The following is a 15307-nucleotide window of genomic DNA, read 5'->3' as shown; positions in this document are numbered from 1 at the left end:
GCATCATCCCTTATTAATGTATTCTGAGTCGAACAGTCAAATAATTTACACTCGACATGCCAATCGTCGTGATTAGCTACGTTTCTGCCTACTTAAGCCAGTACCTACCTACCTACCTAGGTACCTACCTAGGTAGGTACCTAGGTAGGTAGGAGGGCAAGTCCTCTTCCACGGAAGAGTGAACCACCTCAAAGATCGTAGAACGCCAACAGGCAATGTCATACGTACAGGCCGTCATCTCAATGAGATTGGCGGCACTACCGCAAGTGGAAGCTATCGTATGGCAGACAATTAAATGCTGCGACAACAGGGCCAGTGTCAACCACAGCCAAGTCCTTTCCCATCTCTAGGCTTGTCCCTCAACCCACTCCTCAATCAGCTCCAGCAGATCTGCTTTCTTCCTGCCTACTGCGCCACCCAGGTCCTTTTCCGTACAAATTGCCTTGAGTTCAGCAACGGTCTTCTTCCGCAGCGTGTCGTCGTCAATCGCCGCCCTCAACTCTGCAAGTGTTGTGCCACTAGAAGGAGCGGCAGCCTTCTTCGGCGCAGCCTTGCTCCTCTTCTTGGGCCGTTCGTCCTCATCCGCCTCCTCCTCCGCGTCTCTCTTGATAGCTAACTGCTTCTGGACAGCAGCAGCTTCCGCCTTGACCATCTCCTTAAACTCGACCTGGTACTGTCCAACTCGCTTGTTGATCTGCTTGAACTTGGGTACCGTGAGGTCAGGCTTCTCCTCTTGCTGCACTGTCTCGTCGAGCGCTATATGCTGCAGCACCTTGTAGTGCCACTGCAGAGATGGGTTTGGGTTTTTCGACGGGTCGTACATGCCCTTCGGCAACTGGAGGTTTTCCACAATGATTCTCATTTTGTCGACCAGCTCGTTGGACGCTCTGACTACCGGCTGGGTCTTCAGAGCCGTGAGGTCCCGCATGTCATCCACGAACGGGAGAGGGTACAACCAGAGTCCTGCCGGGAGAAATTGTGTTCCAGAATCCTCATCCGACGGGTTCCTAGACGGTAGGATGGCCACGACCTGTGGTACAGCATTCTTTCGCGCAATGTACCACGCGATGGCCATTTTCTCACTGTTGAGCAACTTCTGCCAGAGCGCGGAGAACACCCTCGTTGAGCCGACAACATCTGCCTCGGTGGGAAATATGTATGCAGATTTCTTGACTGCAGCCCATGGGGGCAGCATCGAGCGTGGTTTGAAGCCGATGATGCGCAAGCACTTCCCCTCGAACTGCTTGATCTGTTCTAGCTCATCGGGCTTGAAGTAGACATAATCGCCGCCGCTTCCAAATTTGTATGCTTTCTTCATCTCATTCTTGTCCACAGTACGCATGGAGCCCTCTTCCGTCTTGATGGCCTGGCCTTGGACGATCTGCTTTTCGTTGCCGTTCATCCACAGGTAACAGCTGCGCTGAATCGCCTGCCTGTGAAGGATAAGGTAGCCATTAACGGAAATGTCAAGTCCCGGGGCCAGGTGAAGGGGCATCTTGGAAAAATAGGCACGTTTGGGGGTCTGTTTGGCGTTTACGTTGGAAATAAGGGAGTTCAGGAGTGAAATTCCATCCCCGGTCTTTAACGTCTTGATCTCATCTGGGTTGTCAGGATCTGTTGCGGCGAAAGGATCACGATAGATGATATCCTGAGCCTGTTAGCATAGATGTCGGGTGTTTCACTGTCGGTTCTGGCCGCAGGACTCACAGTGTAAAACTTGTTCAAGTCGAAGTTCTGTCCCTGCCGAGTCACGGGAAACAATTCGACGTTGACACCAAGATCGAATAGATCTTTGGCGCGAACGGCCGACTTCTCGTGCTCACGCCCGTCTCCTGCGTGCGGATCATCATTGTCTGTGATGATGAACAACCTCCGCGAACCGAAATTGGGCGCGTTTGTCATGAGGGTTGTGTTGGCACAGTTCAGCATGTGATAAATAGAAGTTGTGCCCTTGGCGGGCTTGAGGATCCCATTGGGGTCTTTGCCAGTCTCGGCCATGTTCTTCAGGGCCCTCACGTCAGCAGCAGAGGGCACATCGAGGTCGATGTGGAGATAGCAATTCCTGTAAGGGTCAAGCGTGTCGCCGACCAGGTCGCGGAATTTGGTCTTTTCTGTCCCAAAAAATAATACTCCCATCATGTCTTTTGGCTGCGAGATGATACGCTGCTGCATGACTTGGGAGGCGGTCTTCAACGCTGCCATGACGATGCTGTCTGTGTCATCCTTCTTGGAGCCAGATCCAGGCGGCTTCTCCAACGTCGACTTGCTCACGTCAATGGCGAAGATCACAGCGTCCTTTTGCGCCTTGTAATTCTGCTCGGCCGTTAGTCCTGAAGGTGTGACTGTGAAATCTCAGGATGCACTTACACTTTCGTCAAGCTCATCATCACCCTCGTCTTCCTCTGCCCGCCGCTCATTTGCTTCGGGATCCCAGGCCATGGTTTCTTGCTGTTGCTGTGTGATATCAAGGAGTTTCTTGGTTGAGCGGGAGTCCGAAACCAGTTGCTGGCTGGCACGTCCACCGAAGAAAATAAAACCAGGTATCTTTGTAGTTGTTCGCCCTCCTTCCTGTATCAGGCACCCACCGCGTCTGGCACGCGTAGCTAGGCAGACACCTCCTACAGGGGAGTTAATGGAGGTACGGAGTACCAGAGTACCCACATACTATCAGGCCGCCCGCAAGGGAGCTGCAACCAATGACAGGTCTGGCGATTCGGGCAGCTGCAGCTCTTGCGGCACTCAACTGGCTGTTCCGCCTAAAGCTTGCTCCGGCTAGCAAATGCTCCACGCTTAGTTGCCGTCGCAGCAAGCATGGGCCCCTTGGCAGCCAGGGATGTTGGAGCTCGACTCCGCTGTGGGGTCCTGGATGACACACCCGTCATCAATTGCTGGCTAGAGCTCAGGATCAGCAAGGACCTCGGGCGATTTGGAGATCGCGGGTTTCCGTACAGCATTCAGCATACGTTGCAATCGCCCTTCCGCTCCCATCTATGCCTGGACAACAACAGAATTATCTGCCCTGAGCCTAGTTGTCTGCACTTCTTGAACAATCTATCAGCATTGTCAATTCGACCGAAGCTGCCGCCACCATGGCTTTACGACAGTCCGTGGCCGGGCTCTCTAAGATCTCGCGACAGACAGCATCGCCACTATTCTTGCAAAAGAGCGCCGCACAATCCGCGAGATGTCTGGCATCGGTGCATAACCCCCCAGTGACACAGAGTTCTGCTGGATCGAAAGGACCGACAGCCATGGTCTTCATGAACATGGGCGGCCCGTCCACCACAGACGAAGTCGGGGACTTCCTGAGCCGGTTGTTTGTACGCACACCGACAGAGGCGCAATGACTACATTGGACGCCAACAGCTGACCAGGTGAACTTACCAACCAGGCAGATGGAGATTTGATCCCTTTAGGGAGGCTACAGAACTACCTCGGTCCCTTCATCTCAAGCCGCCGTACACCCAAGATCCAGAAACAATACGCTGCTATTGGTGGCGGCTCCCCGATCCGAAAATGGTCCGAGTACCAGAACGCCGAGATGTGCAAGATCCTCGACGAGATATCTCCCGAAACGGCACCACACAAGCCATACACGGCATTCCGCTATGCCAACCCGCTGACGGAGGAGATGTATAAAAAGCTGCTAGAAGACGGGTTCGGCAACGGAAAAGGAGGTCGTGCTGTCGCCTTCACACAGTACCCGCAGTATTCGTGCTCCACAACAGGAAGCTCACTAAACGAGCTTTGGAAATGGCGGAACAGACTTGAAAAGGACAGCCAGGGTGCCATACAGTGGAGCGTCATCGATAGGTGGCCCGTACACCCGGGTCTGGTGGACGCCTTTGCGCAGAATATCGAAGCAAAGCTTCAGGAATATCCCGAGGAGAGACGCGACAAGGTCGTATTGCTATACTCTGCGCATAGCTTGCCCATGTCCGTTGTCAACAGAGGCGAGTACTGTTTCCACCCACCACGCTTTGGACCCGAGCTGATTGTGAACTATTCACAGGCGACCCATACCCTGCCGAAGTAGCAGCAACCGTCTATGCCGTTCAGCAAAAGCTCGGCTTCAGGAATCCCTACCGGCTCTGCTGGCAGTCTCAGGTCGGCCCTTCAGCCTGGCTAGGTCCTCAGACCGCTACCTCTGTCGAAGAGTTTGTGCACAAGGGGCAGAAGGATCTCGTCCTAATTCCGATTGCCTTCACCTCTGACCACATTGAGACGCTGTACGAGCTGGACCAGGAAGTGATCGGTGACTCGGGCCACCCGGAGACCGTCAAGCGTGCTGAGAGTCTGAACGGCAATCCGACGTTCATCAAGGGTCTGGCAGACATCGCTAAGAAGCACCTTGACAGCGGTATCACCTGCTCCACACAGATGGGCCTGAGGTGCCCTGGGTGCAAGAGTGAGAGGTGTTTGGCGAGCAAGAAGTTCTTCGCCGGAGAAGGCAGCGTGCCGGCATAGACACGGCGCACGGCTTTAGAGAAAAGAAAACGTTTCTTGTTGTTTTGGATGGAGTTCCGGCCGGGCATAGTGCCAAAGCAGCAGGGTAGTGTGAAAGGGTGCTGTACGATGGAAGGCCCGCTTTATAAGACGTGTTTCAACAGGCGATTCCCACCCGTTCTTGTGTCCTGTCCCCGACATCCACCGGCACCGAATTGTTCACAGCACATAATACACATTCAGCCAAATACACAATCTAGGCCATAAGGATCACTTGCAACAAGTGTATTAACAAGGGGTTTGGTGTGGTGGTCATTGCAATAAACCGTGAAGGACCGGGCCGTCGATAATAAGGTTATGGACCTCGGTCCCTTCTATATCCCCAATAGGTCCTCACTTATACATAAATACAAGGTAGTATAATATAACAGATAGAGGGGTAAAATACTTTCACTTAAAAGTATCTAACATATCACTCCTATATAACCATTACTATAGACTTCAAATTCAACTTCAAATTCAACCTTATCTTCAAGGTGACAGCCTTTAGCTAGGGGACTAAAAAGGCTCTACCTAAAAGGGTTGGTCACTAATAGCTATACAGCCCTTATTAAGGCTATTCACTTTACAATTAGTACCCTTAAGGAAAGAAGGGGGGAAAGAGAGAGAGTGTAAGTAAAATAGTAGTTTTTAATAGTTTTTAGTACTAAAAATAAAAAGAAGAGAAGGAAGTTAAAGTTAAGAGATAGCCCTAAAAGCTTCCCACCTTACTCACTATATAAAGTCCCTAAGCAATCTCTTAACAATAGTAGAGATTTTTTAAACATATTAATAAAAACAAATAAAAAAAAGAGGGGAAATTATATATTTAAAGGGATAAAAAAGTTAATAATAGTATTAAAAACACAAACAAAAAGGTACTTCAACCTTCCTATCTACTAAGTATACTCTATACTAAATTTAAGTAGTATAGTTACTCAAGGTCTAAACATAAAGTAGTATGTATTTAAAACATACCTTAGGGATTTAAAAGACACCGTGGACCTCATGTGCTGTGTTTGCAGCATTTGATTCTAAGATTGGTCGCTATTTCATTGGACGACCTGAATTTCATGGACACACAAAGGACCGACGCGTGGCGACAGGTCTCTTCTCCAACGGTGGAAATTTGCATCCGCGGATTTACGTTTGTGTGAGCAAAAAGCCAGTACGTAAGGGCCATGCCTGTACAGTGTGACTGTCCTCGGATTGGTCGTTAGGTCACAGTTACGACCTGGCTTGTGCACGAGAAGCTCAGATGGCAGTCAGACCTCCACTGCCTGCAGCTTAGTTGATGATGTCCAAAAGTAAATTACGGTTAGATCGCTTTTTGACGACGACTATGGGAATCTAGAACCGCATCAGGCCTATCAACCTTTGAACCAGAAAAAGGTTAATACTTGAATATCATGCGGCATCTTGCCCGGGGGGAGGGCCGATATCAATAGAAGGCCGCCGCGGCGCCGCCGCGGGATGGATGATTGACAGGATCGTCAACCACAAGTATGTACACACTATCGAGGTACTTAAGTAAGTACCCGCCATGGTGTGTGGGCCGGTCAACTTACACGAATAAGCCTGGCAGGGCAGCTCTGCGGGGCTGCATAATGATTCATTGTGCGTCTTACAAGCTTGCGTTCCCCGAACAGCCTAGCGCACCGTGTGGTCGGGATTGGTTCGCAGCTTCTGCAAGCTCGGGGGACGAGCGCGGCGATAGGGGAGAGTGTGCCCGCTGTCCGAGTGAGTGTGGCTGTCATCCAGTGCAGAGGAGTAGCTGGCGCTGGGGCTGGGGACTTGTGGTCTTCCTCTTGGGGCTTAGAAATCAAAGACAGATTGGAAGATTAGTATGCGAGACGACGAAACAAGTGCGTCATCAGTTGTTGCAATCGCGGCTCGACAGCACATGACAACGACCTGCTCAGATGGTCTTAGTCTCTTAGACCAGCCGGTAGACCATGTCTAGGAGTTAGTTGGTCGGTAAACGGTCGTCGTAACGGTGGTTACCGCTGCCCCGGTGCTGCACCCAAAGCTGCTTCCAAGCTCGTCGTTATTATTATTAGCATTGGGAAGGAACCTTGATAAAAGACTGTTTGAGAAAACGGGCGGCAGGTCTGGGCCCCGGGACCTGCCCACCCCCACCCCCCGTCTTGAAACCTCCGTCTTAGCGCACGTCTGTTACGCTACAAAGTTGCAAAGCAACAAGGGAGCAAGGGGAGGACCGCGTTGTCCACGTTTCCCATGGCACTGGGCCCATCGGATTTGCTCCAGCCCAGCAGCCCAGCCAGCGCCAGCTCAAGGAATGCTGGCACTTCCCCGTAGGAATCCCCACGCTTATCAGATAAAGCAGCGGGAGCTTGTCTTGCCTCACAACAGCCCGGATTGTCCAGCAATCACTCCGGCATTTTGACGTTGACTCGCTCACCTATCTTTTCCCGGGCTTGACGTTTATTTGTGCTGGCCAAGGGCCTTCCCTCCTCACCCGTCCATGTTTCCCAGCCTGAATGTGCACCAGTCCCAGGTAATGGAGAGCATCGCGGACTGCCAGCCCTACGTTGTCATCTCATCCTCCGTATAGTCCGAACTCCGCCACCCCGTCATAGCGACGAGCGGACTTGGTCTTCGCGTCCGACAACTGGGCCACAGCGCAGACTGCGCCTTCATCGTGACCTGAATTGGTGGTTTTGCGCTGCCGCCACAACCGCGCGCTGCCAAACGAAGAGTTTTTCTCGGCCTTGACAAACACCATCCGGACCATTTGCACCTCAGCTCGAGGTCTCACAGCCGTGGCACAGCCGAAAATGACCGCCGACCAAGTGCGCCGGGTCTCGGTGGTGGACGATGCGTACTCGCTCTCAACGACGCCGGACGACGAGGAGAGGCTGACAGCGCCCAACGAGAGCACAAGCCTGCTATCTGCCAGCACCGCAAGCTCTTCTTACGCGGGATCGGAGCACGGTGTCCAACCCGCCGACAAGGACAGCTGGGACGGATTCGACGAGTTCAAAGGCCTTCCCTGGTACAAGCAGCCTTCTGTACGTTCCCTGCTGAGCCTGCCTGAGCCTGCCTGAGCCTTTCTTTGTGCTGACACTCCTCTGTTCAAGGTCTACTGGCTGCTTCCTCCGTATGCCCTCTTCACCTTGGCCTTTGGTGGGTCCCTGGTGCCAAAGCTCAACCTGTAAGCCGGCCCCTACTTTTGCCTCTTCTCCTCGCATGCCTTCTGACAACCAGCAGTATCATCGCTCTCGTTTGCCAGCGTTACTTTTCCGAGCAGTCTGTGGGTGATCCCACCTTCACCGTCACCCCCGTCGTGCTCGGCGGTGACAACCCCCAATGTAACAAAGCTGAGGTCCAGCAACATGTTGCGACATTCATGCTCGTCCTCAACGTCATAGTAGGAGTCTTGAGCGCCTACACCACGCCCAAGATCGGTTCGCTGTCCGACCGATTCGGACGGAAGAAGTTGCTGGCCCTGACTTCTTTCGGCGGTGTCCTCGGCGAGCTTGTGACGATATTTACAGCCAGGTTTCCAGACGTCATCCATTACAGGTGGCTCATACTAGGAGTCATCTTCGACGGACTCGCCGGCTCTTTCACGGCCGGCTCCGTACTCAGTCACTCATACACGAGTGATTGTACACCTCCGTCGAAGCGTGGTGTGACCATCGGATACATCCACGCATGCCTTTTCAGCGGTCTGGCCTTCGGGCCCCTCATTGCGGGTTATTTCGTGAAGTGGACTGGATCTCTACTCTCCCTCTTCTATGTCACTCTCGGATGCCACATGATCTTCATCGCATGTGTTATCTTCATCCTGCCCGAGTCGGTCTCGAAACGACGCCAACTACTGGCACGCGAGAAACATCGGGCAGACCAGGTGACGCGCGCCCAGCGCACACGAGAATGGGCGTCACAGTACTTGGCGAAGGGAGAGGGCGCGACCACTCGGCTGTGGTCATGGCTTGCGTCGCCCAAGTACGCAAATGCCGCGGCCTCGATCCGGGCAGCGAATCCCTTGGAGCCTCTCAAGGTATTGGCCCCAAGGGGTCACGCAAACAAGCGCGTCAAACGGAACCTGATCCTCCTCGCTGCCATTGACACCGTCATCCTCGGCGCGGCCATGAGCTCAGGGCAGGTGACCCTGCTGTACAGCGAATTCATCTTCCACTGGGGCAACTTCGAGACGTCACGATTCATCTCCCTCGTCTCTCTTGTCCGAGTCGTCGTGCTGTTGACCTTGTTGCCCATCATCAATTACATCTTCCGCATACGCCCGGCACAGAAGCGCCGCAGAGAATCAGGTGCCATTGCAGAACGAAGTGCCGGTGCGGATGGTCTAGATGTGTGGCTCCTGCGCCTGGCTATCGTCTCCGATATCATCGGGATCACTGGGTATATATTTGTGCGCACTGAGGCCCTCTTTGTGCTGAGCGGTGTAATCACCGCTTTTGGCGGGGTGGGCTCCGCGACCATCCAGGCCGCCTTGTCTAAGCATGTCCCTGCGGAGACGATCGGACAACTCCTCGGCGCGATCGGCTTGCTTCATGCACTGGCCAGAATCGTCAGCCCGATTGTATTTAACGGCCTGTATGCGGCGACAGTGAAGACCTTCCCGCAGGCCGTGTTTGTGCTTATCAGCGGCATCTTTACCGTGGTATTGATTTTGTCCATATTTGTGAAGCCTCATGGTAAGTCAAGTCCGTCCATCTCTGGTATTCCCCGGTCAGTGCTAACAGGCAGGTGACAGTCTACATGACGAAGGCGGATGAAGTCGAAGAAGAGAGGCCAGTACGGCCCAGTGTGCACCGGGAAGACACTCTGACCGAAGACGAGTTCGTGCCTCAGCTCTAGAGAGCTGGCTGCACGCGCGCCTCCCGTGTGCGAAGGCCGCCCAGGGCCTGCTCGCTTGTTCGGATGCATATGATATACACTTTCCATTTGTAACTGTATTGTATCTGTTTTATACCATCAATCGTAACGGCCTGCGTCCAAGGGATAGAGATAGACAAGCGGCCATATGTGCTGAATTATGCCAGCGATATCCTATTGAAGTATGATATAAGTGCTCAAATATACACAATGAATACTTAAATTCGAGAAACCAGGCGAAACAAATTTGGCTCGAGGAGTTACCCTGCGTGCTGTTGTTTGACAATTAGCAGTGATACCCACTGTTTGCCAGGCCCGGCCAGTGCTGCTAACACTGGGCATTTCAAGTGCTTGGGCGTTGGCCACCACCCAAGCCTCCGACCTCCCAGCCTAGCCATAGTGAGCAATGAGCGACTCGAGCCAGGCCGCAAACCCACTCCTCATCGGAATCTGTGTGAGAACTTATCCTTCTTGACTTTTTAAGAACAAGAATGTTCAAGTACTTGTGGAAAAGTCCCATCAACACAGTCATTCACCAAAAAATAAGAGCAAGGATGAGCTCAGGTCCGCGGGGCGGGAAGATATCCTTCGGGCCGTTCGAGGTGACTTCTCAGGTGAGTTTTGATGGGTGACACAGGGGGCGATAGACATTCCAGCCACGACATAAACTACCGCTGACACCGAACACCCAAGGTCTTCCTCACCACACCGCACTCCTTCGCGCTGGTCAACCTCAAGCCGCTGCTCCCAGGCCACGTCCTCGTGTGCCCGTCGCGGCCGCACCGGCGCCTGACGGACCTCTCCCTGCCCGAGGTGACGGACCTGTTCGCCACCGTGCAGAGGGTTCAGCGCATGCTGGCCCGCCACTACTTCCCGGCACCCGACAGGCAGCAGGGGGGGCAGCAGCAGCAGCAGCAGCAGCAGGGGCCGGCTGGCTCGTTCAACATCGCCGTCCAGGATGGCCCGGAAGCCGGGCAGACGGTCGCCCACGTCCACGTCCACGTCATCCCGCGCGTCCGCGGGCTGAGCTCCAAGCCCGAGGACACGGCGGGGGACGAGCTCTACGAGCAGATGGCGCGCGAGGAGGGCAACGTCGGCGGGGCGCTGTGGGACCGCCAGCAGCAGGAGGAGCGGCAGCCCGACGGGGCCAGGCCTGTGGCAGGCGGCGCGTTCGACCGGATTGAGGACGCACAGAGGAAGGCCAGGAGCATGGAGGAGATGGTGGCTGAGGCGGAGGTGTTCCGGAGGGCGCTCAGGGAGATGGAGGAGGAGGAGGAGGAGGAGGAGGGGGGAAACGGGTCCAGAGCAGTCGATGATGAGATGCCATGACAGACCTGCATATATATATCTCACCGGCCGGGCGCCGGGATGATCGTGGTGTGAAGGGTATTACAGCGTTGGACTTCGTTGAGGTCAAATGGGTGCAGCTAGCCGGCCGGCCGCCGGGCGTGGCGGGTTCAGAATCACAAGAGATGTGCATGCAGTAAGGCTATTGGAGTCATGGCAGATGAAAGCTTTTTTGCATTTATACATACGTATATATCCCGACCAGGTATCTCCATATCGGTTGTGTGCCAACACCAGACTTTTGCCAGCCCTATTCCAAACCGTTGCAAGAACAGAACCAGCCTCCAGAATCAAAACAATACTCCGGGCTCGGCAAATAACAGACTTCGAAACTCCGTTCGGACGCAAGTAGCTCAGTCAAGCCCCGGGATCTGATCCAGATTCGTCATGGAGCTGTCAAAATCCCAGCTGTCTCCCATGTCCAAGTCGCCTCCCTGCAGACCCTTGAACATGAATACATCGCCAGCAGCCACGCCGGCCCCAGCCCCAACACCGTTGGTATTGCTGGTATTGCTATTATTGTTATTGTTTGCACTGTTGTTCGTCGGACTGGTCATGCCCCAGCCCTCAAAGTTCTGCTGCCAGTTGATGCCGTCCTTTAGGAACCAGTCTTGTCCGTCGATGGCGTAGACCGAATTTGGCGTGGGATTGCGCGTCGCAGTTCTTGAGCTCTGTGCCGATTGCCCGCTGCTGGTAATCTGTACGGGCGCGTAGGACTGGTGGTAACGTGGCAGGGCAGGCGCGCCAACACCTGGCATGGTCCACGAGCTGTTGAAGGCAAGGCCGGGATTGCTGGCGGGGTCGACCGAGGCAGAAGCTGGCCCCTGGCGAGGCTGCACGCCGGGCGGTGCTATCGACCCGATGCCCATGGTTGACATCAGGTCGGGCGACATGGCCGCAGTCGCGTCCTGCGACATTTGTGATGGTTGGGTATCAAGCCGGCCTGGGCTGTTCTTGAGCTGTGCTGGTGACTGGGGGAACGACGGAGGCGAAGGCGTTACGGATGGCATCATGGCCGGGTTAGGCGATGGCACATCTCCTGTACCCAAGTAGCCGTAATTTTCATCAGTCCGGCGAAGAATGACGGCTGCCTCATCTGGCAGCTCGCAGTTCCATTTCCTGGCGAGGACGCTGATGATGCTTAGCGATCGTCTCGCGCACAGCCAGTCCTCGGCTATCTCTTCCAGATGCTTCACGCCATGGATGATGTCCCTCCTCGCAGTCTTCTCGGGTAAGTTGAGCAGATGTATAGTGCAGGCAGAGTGGACCATGTACACCGCGATGTTACATATTTGCCGGAGGTTGTACAATTTCTTGTATAACCTCATCAGTTTCGAGATGAAACCGGCATTGGCCGTGCATATGCGTCGAGGAGACACGTGCGGTGGCAGAGGGGACGTGGCAGGATTATACTTTAAGAATGGCCGGAAGAGGTGGATATACTGCAGGTGATAGAACATGCTGCGGATTCAAAATCAGCAGTAGCTCCGGCTGATGTGACGGGATAACTTACTGCATCAATATCACATTCGGTAGCTGGCCATCCTTGGGCTCGAATTCCTGCGGCAGCTCCTTGCGCCAGTCTTCCAGCCGCCTGTGCAGCTCACTGAGCTTCTTCAGCTCAACCGACTTCCCACTTGACCTGCCGATATGGTTCGGATGGTAAAAGAAGATTAACAAGTCACTGCTGATCTCGCATAGTTTTGAGAGTTGGAGGCCGACGGCACGGGTCCGTGCCGGCTGGCTGAGGGCCTGATCGAATCCGCCGTCCCCATATGGCGACCAAATACCGCCGTCTTCGTCGGGGAAGACGTTATATTTTGGTACATTGTAAGAGTTCTTGGGCAGCTGTGGTAGCCGGCCGAGGTAGTTGGACCAGCACTTGTCAAAGAGAAAACAGCCCCAGAATGTTATCCTGCGGGCATCGATCTCTTCGGCGCTGATCTGTCCGTTTTCCGAAGCAATTGCCCCAGCATCAAGGTTGAGGCCGATATCCTGGGCCATACGGAAACTCATACCGCTATAGACCCAACCCTTGGCCTCGCGCCCGCAGCCCGCTTCGCGTACGGACATCAAGGCCAAGGCCTGAACGGTGACCAGCTTGGGCTTCTCGTACTCATCGTTGTCTATGATGACTTTCTTGGCGGCGGCAAAGAAGTGGTCACCTTTGGACCGACTGTCCCCCGGCACAGCAAAGGCGCCCGGCACGTCTGTGAAGTGGCAGCCCAGTGCCAGCATGGTGTTTACCAGGAGGGGCGAGCAGTAGATGGTGCCCTTTGGTAAGGCTCGTGGCTTGCCCTTGAGGAAGTCTCGCCAAAACAATTTGCGTGAGATTGTGGTGAAGTACGGGTAGTGCCAGTTCCAGTACATGTTCATCAGGTGGATGACCAAATTCCTGTCCTTGGTCACCTCAGACCAGCTGGTGACAGGGTCCTCGTTCGTCTGGAGGCTGACAGATTCGGGCTCAGCGGGCGTGTCATGGGGGTCGCCTTGGTAGATGAGGTGCGAGGTGCCGCCGATAAAGCGGATGGTGCCGTTCTCTATGCGGAGCTCGCCCATCTTCCTGGCCAGGTCTCGCTCGCCCTCGACGGGCTGGTCGGTGGTGTACTGGTCATCGAACTGAGCGTCGTCACTGTTCTTGTTGGCAAAGTCTTCCTGCAGGATAGTCTCTGCCACGGCATCCAGGCTGTCGCAGGTGCGGATCCTCCTCGTGATCTCGGGGACATCCTCCTCGGCAGCGTTGAGGATAGCCTCTATGAGGATCTGGAGGGTTGAGTTCCTGGCCTTGGCGCTGTCGATCTTCTCGCGATAGACGCCTTTCCTCCTGTGGTCCGAGTTTGGGTCGTAGACACATTCGGTCTCATAAACACTGGCGCAGGCGGCACAGGAGGGCAGTGCGCCGTCGCATTTGGACTTCCTCTTGCGACAAGCGATACAGGCAGTGCTGACACAGCGGCGCTTCTGGTTAGCCGGGTCATTCCGGCTCCTCGACTTCTTCTTGGTGGGCGGAGGTGGGGCGGCGTCCGGGGCTGGGGCGGCGGGCTGGGGCTGAAGGGCCAGCTGAGGGGTTTGAGGTTCCATTGCGGATGCTCTCGGGGCCCAGAGCCGTGGCTCGAGGGCGGAGACGGGCTGGGCTGGCGACGGCGGCTGGTACGGAGCAGACGTGAAGAAGGACGGTGGCACGGCGCGGCACCGGCACCGGCATCAGTCAGCATCCGACCCACCCGGGTCGAATCAGGTGAGACTGTCGTGAAATTTACCGGAGGCACCGAGAGCAGGAGCCGGACGGGACGTGCGATCTGAGTTGCGGAGCGTCAGAGGTGGAAAAGAGGGGCCGTTCTGCAAGCACTATATCTGTATCCGTATCTCGCGAGCCCAGGTCCCCAGTTGCCAGGACAGCGTGGGAGGACTGGGCTGATGGGCGATAAGGAAGCAAAGGCTGTGATTGACGGGCCTGCGGGCTCAAGCGCAGGCGAGGGCCTGGGCGAGTGCCAGTGCCGGTGCCGAGGCGGTGGTGGGTTGCGACGGGCGCTACAAACGCCCGGTTATCCTCTGGCGCCCAATCCCGGCACATCTGCAGCCCAGCCGTCGACGGGGACGAACGAAGCCTGACGTGCGTGCTGTGTGTGTGGATGTGGTGCTGGACAGGACGGCAGGGCGGGCAGGGCGGGCAGGCGGGCGGCGAGACGTGAGCGCCACGCCAATGGCAGCGATATGACGGCGGGCAGCAGGTGGCTGCGGTCCAGTCCAGCACTCAGGCAGGTGGGACGTCCAGTTTAGTCTCACCCTGATGATCAGCAAGGCAGCATGTGCTTGCCTCCCGAGGTCTCACTCTGCTTGTTGTTGATGATAAGACGCACTTGACACGCGAGATAAGGCCACAACCTAAAAGACCCCGAGCGAGTGCCCCAAGCACCTGAGGTGGGCTTGCATGAATCGATGCGCCCCGCCACACCTCTTTGTGGGGCCCCGGTCCCGGCTTGGTTGATCCCACCTGCCCACCCGCAATCTGTGGGTGTGTCGGCTGGTCGCTGTGAAATCCAATCCCCGTTAGTGGTCAGGTGGTGTGGGGGTCCCATTCTTAATAAGTGCTCCCGTCAATTGATGTCATGGTCCTCACTGATATGCAGTATCACACCTCAGCAGCTGGGTGACTTATACCCATTGACTAAGTAAGTACTTAAACAAGCATCTAGGTAAGCTCATGTGCTGCGTGTTCCTTACAATTTCAAAGTTGGTGGAGGAGGGCGGTGGGGGGCCATCGTATGTTGCAGTCACTATCATTTATTAGTACCCGTATCATTGCCCCATGAGAGATCACAACCCTATTATCTTTTCCAACAACCCAGACCTAGGCCAGCATTAGAAGAGCCTTGTTATTCTAGCTCGAGCCGTCTGCTGGCCATCACTGGCAGGGACATCTGGAGTCATCTGCCAGCGGCACGTCGCGGAAATAGTTAGCTACCTCAATCCAATGCGAGAGCTTCAGTCGAAATGATAGGTCCATGTGTGGATTTATTGCATCAATTATCTCAAAACAAGCTAAAATAAAAACCATGTGCTCAGGGTGTACCAAGGTATCAATGTAGAAGGCCTGTACGGAGTACAG

At 54.9% G+C, this 15307-nt stretch overlaps 5 protein-coding genes across 5 annotated transcripts; 3 read left to right on the top strand and 2 right to left on the bottom strand.

The window, feature by feature from the left end:
* Window positions 1–118: 118 nt before the first annotated feature.
* On the bottom strand, window positions 119–2739 carry KVR01_002850 (uncharacterized protein). The gene is made up of 3 exons (XM_044785517.1): window positions 2368–2739; window positions 1708–2313; window positions 119–1648 (listed from the first exon to the last, which is right to left on the bottom strand). Exons 1-3 carry the CDS (start codon window positions 2437–2439, stop codon window positions 347–349), a joined length of 1980 nt encoding a protein of 659 aa, XP_044647865.1. The 5' UTR covers window positions 2440–2739; the 3' UTR covers window positions 119–346.
* A 63-nt stretch (window positions 2740–2802) lies between these two features.
* KVR01_003867 (uncharacterized protein) lies at window positions 2803–4854 on the top strand. Its single transcript, XM_044782056.1, has 3 exons — window positions 2803–3320; window positions 3392–3953; window positions 4013–4854. Exons 1-3 carry the CDS (start codon window positions 3090–3092, stop codon window positions 4465–4467), a joined length of 1248 nt encoding a protein of 415 aa, XP_044648882.1. The 5' UTR covers window positions 2803–3089; the 3' UTR covers window positions 4468–4854.
* Window positions 4855–6631: 1777 nt separating this feature from the next.
* On the top strand, window positions 6632–9580 carry KVR01_002643 (uncharacterized protein). Its single transcript, XM_044794967.1, has 4 exons — window positions 6632–7517; window positions 7587–7660; window positions 7717–9170; window positions 9230–9580. The coding sequence occupies exons 1-4, from the start codon at window positions 7284–7286 to the stop codon at window positions 9331–9333; spliced, it is 1866 nt and encodes a 621-aa protein (XP_044647658.1). The 5' UTR covers window positions 6632–7283; the 3' UTR covers window positions 9334–9580.
* Window positions 9581–9760: 180 nt separating this feature from the next.
* On the top strand, window positions 9761–10942 carry KVR01_003419 (bis(5'-adenosyl)-triphosphatase). The gene is made up of 2 exons (XM_044782904.1): window positions 9761–9965; window positions 10045–10899. Exons 1-2 carry the CDS (start codon window positions 9843–9845, stop codon window positions 10678–10680), a joined length of 759 nt encoding a protein of 252 aa, XP_044648434.1. The 5' UTR covers window positions 9761–9842; the 3' UTR covers window positions 10681–10899.
* A 98-nt stretch (window positions 10943–11040) lies between these two features.
* Window positions 11041–14525, bottom strand: KVR01_003244 (uncharacterized protein). Its single transcript, XM_044787004.1, has 2 exons — window positions 12212–14525; window positions 11041–12159 (listed from the first exon to the last, which is right to left on the bottom strand). Exons 1-2 carry the CDS (start codon window positions 13777–13779, stop codon window positions 11052–11054), a joined length of 2676 nt encoding a protein of 891 aa, XP_044648259.1. The 5' UTR covers window positions 13780–14525; the 3' UTR covers window positions 11041–11051.
* Between the last annotated feature and the right edge of the window lie 782 nt (window positions 14526–15307).

This window comes from Diaporthe batatas (assembly GCF_019321695.1).
Source record: "Diaporthe batatas strain CRI 302-4 chromosome Unknown Contig00003, whole genome shotgun sequence".
NCBI lineage: Eukaryota > Fungi > Ascomycota > Sordariomycetes > Diaporthales > Diaporthaceae > Diaporthe > Diaporthe batatas.
This window is presented reverse-complemented; position numbering and strand designations above follow the sequence as displayed.